Consider the following 6,000-nt stretch of genomic DNA (forward strand, 5'->3'; position numbering starts at 1 on the left):
CTCTCAGTCTGACAAAATACCCTTTTTAATCTTTGTCCCATGAAGATAGTCAATTCATCCGTTTCTCTCAATTCTCCAACTGTATCATCTTGTTCTCTCCACTCCCTGACCTGGACACTCATGGTCAGCCCTAACAACAGTGGAGTGCTTATAAAATTGCTTCCTTATTTGTTGTTCTGCCACTTACCAGTTCCCAGCACTGTGCCATCTACAGTTAGCTGTATTTACTGTGTCTTGCTGACAGTTCTGTGGCATCGTGTCAGTGTTGTGCTTGAACATTTTCACTGCATTTCACAGTAATTTTACTTAATTACCTATCAGTGTAATGTTTTCTATAGTGACTGTTTCAAACTTATTCCACTCTTCATATACGGAGATTTCATTCTTACTCCCCTCACTTCCCACATTATTATTTCTTGTCTTAGGGAGATAGAGAGCATTAGATATAGAGAGCTCCATAGTCCTTTGGAGTATGGAGCTCTACCTTGGATTTATGTATTTATGCAGTACCTTTATTGTTATCTGTGAAGCAAAATACCACTAAAATTTTTACTTTATATATATCTATTTTAAAAATATTTATTTTTTAGAGAGGAGAAGGGAAGGAGAAAAAGAGGGAAAGAAACATCAATGTGTGGTTGCCACTCATGAGCCCCCGACCAGGGACCTGGCCCACAACCTAGGCATGTGCCCTTGCTGGGAATAGAACCTGCAACCTTTTGGTTTGCAGGTCCATGCTCAATCCACTGAGCTATACCAGCCAGCGCTAAAAAGAACTTTTCTTAAATATATCTTATTGATTATCGTATTACAGTTCTATTTCCCCTCCTTTATTCCTCTCCACCCTGCACCCCACTCCTACCAGCACTCCCCCACTTAGTTCATGTCCATGGGTCATACATGTAAGTTCTTTGGCATCTCCATTTCCTGTACTATTCTTAACGTCCCACTGTCTATTTTGTACTTACCATTTATGCTTCTTATTCTCTGCACCTTTTCTCCTATTCTCTTCCCTGCTGATAACCTTCCATATGATCTCTATTTCTGTGAATCTGTTCCTGTTTTAGTTGTTTGCTTAGTTTGTTTTTGTTTTTGTTTTAGGTGTGGTTCTTACTAACTGCGAGTTTGCTGTCCTTTCACTGTTCACCTTTTGTATCTTCTTTTTCTTAGATAAGTCCCTTTAACATTTCATATAATAATGGCTGGGTGATGATGAACTCCTTTAACTTGACCTTATCTGGGAAGCACTCTACCTGCCCTTCCACTCTAAATGAAAGCTTTGCTGGATTGAGCAATCTTGGATGTAGGTCCTAGCTTTTTATGACTTGGAATACTTCTTTCCAGCCCCTTCTTGCTTTTAAGGTCTGTTTTGAGAAATCAGCTGACAGTCTGATGGGCACTCCTTTGTAGGTACGTGTTTCCTTTTCTCTTGATGCTTTTAAGATTCTCTCCTTATCTTTAATCTTAGCTAATGTAATTATGATGTACCTTGGTGTATTCTTCCTTGGGTGCAACTTCTTTGGAACTCTCTTAGCTTTCTGGACTTCCTGGAAGTCTATTTCCTTGGCCAGATTGGGGAAGTTCTCCTTCATTATTTTTTCAAATAAGTTTTCGATTTCTTGCTCTTCCTCTTCTCCTTCTGGCACCTCTATGATTTGGATGTTGGAACATTTAAAGTTATCCTGGAGGTTCCTAAGCCTCTCCTCATTTTTTTTTGAATTCTTGTTTCTCCATTCTGTTCTGGTTGAATGTTGTTTCTTCTTTCTTCTCTAAATAGTTAATTTGAGTCCTGGTTTCCTTCCCTTCACTGTTGGTTCCCTGTATATTTTCCTCTATTTGACTTTCTGTAGCCTTCACTTTTTCTTCTCTTTTGTGACCATCCTCCACCATTTCTGTGAGCACCCTGATTACCAGTGTTTTGAACTGTGCATCTGATAGGCTGGCTGTCTGTTCATTGCTTAGTTTTGTTTTTTTCTGGAGTTTTGATCTGTTCTTTCATTTTGGCCATATTTCTTTGTCTTGGCACACCAGCTATATTGTGAGGGGCAGAGCCTTAGGTATTTATCAGGGTGGGGCAACCCATGTCTCTGCCTTGTGGTGCTGTATGTGGGGGAGGCATTAGAGAAGGAACAGTCACTTTTGCTTGGCTCTTGCATGGCTTTCAGTCACTTTCCCTGCTATCCACAAACAAATTGGGCCCTTGTGGTGCTGAATCCTTGGTGTGTGAGTTTGTGTAGGTTCTACAACTCTGTGGACCCCTCCAACAATCTCTCCTGTGAGGCTGGGAGTTTCTCCCACATCCACAACCACCACTGATTTTTATAGTCAGAGGTTTAATTTTCTTTTCCCTCACTGGAATCCTAGGTTGCATGGTCTGTCTACTCCCCAGTTATTCCTCCCAGTTTATCCACACAGAAATATGGGATTGCCAGGTCCTCCAGCCAATGCCTTGCTGTGAGTTCTCTTCACCCTGTCTTCCTATCTATGCACTTCCTACCAGTCTGGATGAATGTTTCTTCTTTAGCTCCTTGGTTGTCGGACTTCCATACAGTTCAATTTTGTGGCAGTTATGGTTGTTTTTTGTTTTTAAATTTATTGTTGTCCTTCTTTTGGTTGTGATAGGAGGCAGAATGTATCTACTACCAACACCTCTCTCTTGGCCAGAAGTAAAAAAATACAATTTTTTGCCTGTCATCTGTATTGTTGTTTCATTAGCTTTCTCTTTCTTTACTTGCATCTGACTTTTTTCCCTCTTTATTTTACTATATTCCCGAAACAGACACACTAGTGAGTTCCCTAAACTAAAAATGACTTAACTTTTCCTAGTCTCTGGTTGTACTTGAAAAGGCAGTTTACGTTTAACCTAGTCGTTCTCTAATGGACATATGTAATTAGAATTACTTGTTAGGCCAAAACCAAGTTAAAATCTGCTTAGGCATTTCCTAAAACCTTCTAAATTAGGGTTTTCAAACAGTTTCTGATATGTATTTCTGAAATATGCATGTTACTGGACTTCTTTCCTGGAAATTGTGATTCAAGAGGTCTGAAATTGATTCAGGGATTTGATTTTTTTAGTAAGAGCTCCACTACTTGACTAAATTAAAATCTCAGAGTGTGATACCTGGGCCTTTGTCTTTCGGGAGCTTCATGGGAAATGATGGCAATTAATTCTTGGGCAGTTCTTGGTGTTTAACTTTCACTTAAATCATCCTTTTGAAACTGCTGTAAGATTACCAGTGACCTAGTTTTCAAATAACAACATTTAGTATTTTCTCTATTATTTTAAATTTAAGAAATAAAGGTGATAGTGTAATAAATCCCTCAGGTGGTACCCTCACCAAGCTTTAGTAATGATCAACTGCAGACCTTTTTCAGTTCTGTTCCACTCTTGTTTGCATTACTTTGCACTGTTCATCTATCACTTATTCTTGAAACTTTGTTTTGCCATTTAATATTTTGCTATCCGGGGTTTCCTCCTATATTGAGTGTTCCTTTTCTAACTTCTGCCCCCATGTATAGGCATTTTCGTAGGGTTTTTTTTTTTTTTTTCCTGCTCTCTCCCCGAGTCCCATCCCTGGGCTGTCCCATTTAAGATCTTGGCTTCACTATTCACTCTGCAAGCAATTCACAGATCTGAATGTCTTTCTTTGAACTGTCTTCTGAGTTGCAAATTTATAGCTGCCTGTTAGTCATTTAGACATCCGAAATTCTAATATATAGCATATACCTGCTTCTTCCCCTTTCCCATCCTATTTTACCTATTCTTTTAATGGTGTCATCACATCTTCTATACTTTCCTATTAAGTGCTATTAAGAGTAGACTTGTCATTGGTTATTTCTCGTCTTGCTACTCCAACTTATCTTGCACATTCCTGCCCGGTTTATGTTAAAGTGTATCACCAGTCTTACACTGTTCTGCCTAATAATCTTCATTGTCTCTACACTTCCTGCAATGTTAATGTAGCCTTCTGATATGTTGTTTCTGAGACTTAATCTGGATACACAATTGCAGTATTTAAATAAAAATACTAAAATACAGTTGTGTCTCTGAATGTTCAGTGAATTAAAGATTTGTTTACTTTTTTAAAGAAAAAGGCACATAATTTTCATTTTAGGTTTTTAAAGATATTCTATCTACAACAGTGGTGCATCTACTACTAGTATAATTAAGTAGGACATAACTATTTTGCTTCACCTACTTAGTTTCTGTGCAAACCCATATATTTTCCTCCTACACACACCTCTCTCTCTCTCACTCTCTCTCTCTCACTCTCTTTCACCATCCCTCCCTCCATCCCTCCCTCCCTCACACTCATACACACAGAGACATACAATTTTAGAAATTCAGTTAGGGAAATGTGTTCTTTTTACCTTCCAGTTTATGGAGTGTATGGTAATGACTTCAGTAATGTTTACGCTCATATTGGTATCAGTAGGCATTGAACAGATGTTTAGTGAATTTGTCGTATCTTGAAATACAAAGCTTTTAAAAATATTTGTTTTGGTGATATAGTGTAAAAATTTCACTGATATGAAATGAATGTGCTGAGTTGTTTCTCCTCATGTCTTTAGGGTGAGAATCCTTTTGAAATTCAAGACCATTCTCAAGATCAGCAAATAGAAGGAGACGAAGAGGAGGAGGAAAAGATTGATGAACCTATTGAAGAGGAGGAGGAAGAGGAGGAAGAAGAAGAGGAAGTGGGAGAAGTGGAGGAAGTAGAGGAAGCAGAGGAAGTGGGGGAAACAGAGGAAGTGGAGGAATTAGAGGAAGGGGGAGAAGGTGAAGGAGTAGAAGGAGCTGGGGAAGGCGAGGCTGCTGGGGAAGGAGAAGGAGTTCGAGAAGGAGGAGGAGTGGGGGACGGAGGTGAAGCAGCAGCAAAGGAAGAGCGTGTCGGCTCCCCTGTTGACCAACCTGAAGAAAATTAAATATAAGGTATTAGATTTAAAAAAAGCTTTAAATTTCTGTCTTAATGTGGAGAAGGGTAAGAATTTTAATAGTTTAAAATATGAGACTAACACCTATGTTGCATGCATTCCACACATTAAATTTGTTTTATATAATTTCTAAATGTTTGGCATTTGTTTTAATAAAATGAAGGTATTAGTTTAGTTTTTATAGCTACCAAACTTAGATTCAATAAATTGTATAATTTTTAAGCTTAATTTTTATTACTTTATTGGTGTTAGGATAACAGATGTGTATTGTCAGTATATCTATTCTAATCATTTCAACTTAAATGCTGCTCTTGGGAGATTATATTCAAGTGTGCATTAATGTTTTGAATACTTACCCTGGAAGAGATAAATTGGGCAAGTATTTTGTGCTCTGTGTATTTTTTTACTGCATTGGACATTGAATAGTAATTTGCTTTAAGATACGCTTTAAGGCTTTTTGTGACCATGTTACCCTTTGTAGCAATAAAAAGTGTTTTTTGTTTTTTTTTGTTTTTTTTAATAAAAACTCTATCTAGATTAACAATTTTAAATGAAGCAGTTCAGAAATTAAATGAGTGTTTAAAATTAGGATTTGCCTTAATGCACGAGTTCAGCTCACGAGTATTTTAAGATGATTGAGAAGACTTGAATTAAAGAAAAATTTTACCTCAATCATATTTTAAAATGTATTACTAAATATTTTTAACATATTTCAAATAGAGGTCAGTCTATAACTGACCTATTTATACTTGTTTTAATTCATCTTGTTTCTTGGTGCCTGTGTCAAATCTTGAAATCTTTTTGAAAATACATTTGAATACAAATAATTTTTCATAGTTGTGTTAGTTATTTTGTTATGTCAGTTTTTGGTTGAAGAACAAAGAAGCAAACTATCACTTTTTTAAAAAAGAATTATTTCTCTCTTGACTGTTTACCTCCTGTATTTACTTTCTGTAGTCCATATGCTCTTGTATCGTGTAAAAAAAGAAGAAGATGAGACTGATAGATGACCTTTTTCAAATGACTGTTTATGTCACTTAAAAGCAGTACTCTGTTTGAATCTTC

The 6,000-nt window shown here is 37.0% G+C and overlaps 1 protein-coding gene across 2 annotated transcripts in view; it reads left to right on the plus strand.

Annotated features, from left to right (window-relative positions):
• ZNF326 (zinc finger protein 326) overlaps positions 1-5,438 on the plus strand; it is a 42,237-nt gene extending 36,799 nt beyond the window's left edge. For both annotated transcript variants that reach the window (XM_037154409.2, XM_037154410.2), the window contains exon 12: positions 4,573-5,438. In XM_037154409.2, the coding sequence (XP_037010304.1) occupies positions 4,573-4,926 (354 nt within the window). In that variant the 3' untranslated portion in view covers positions 4,927-5,438. The remainder of the gene's footprint in view (positions 1-4,572) is intronic.
• Positions 5,439-6,000: the final 562 nt, after the last annotated feature.

This window comes from Artibeus jamaicensis, unplaced genomic scaffold, assembly GCF_021234435.1.
Source record: "Artibeus jamaicensis isolate MK-2021 breed Jamaican fruit bat unplaced genomic scaffold, CSHL_Jam_final scaffold_1019, whole genome shotgun sequence".
NCBI classification, from domain to species: domain Eukaryota; kingdom Metazoa; phylum Chordata; class Mammalia; order Chiroptera; family Phyllostomidae; genus Artibeus; species Artibeus jamaicensis.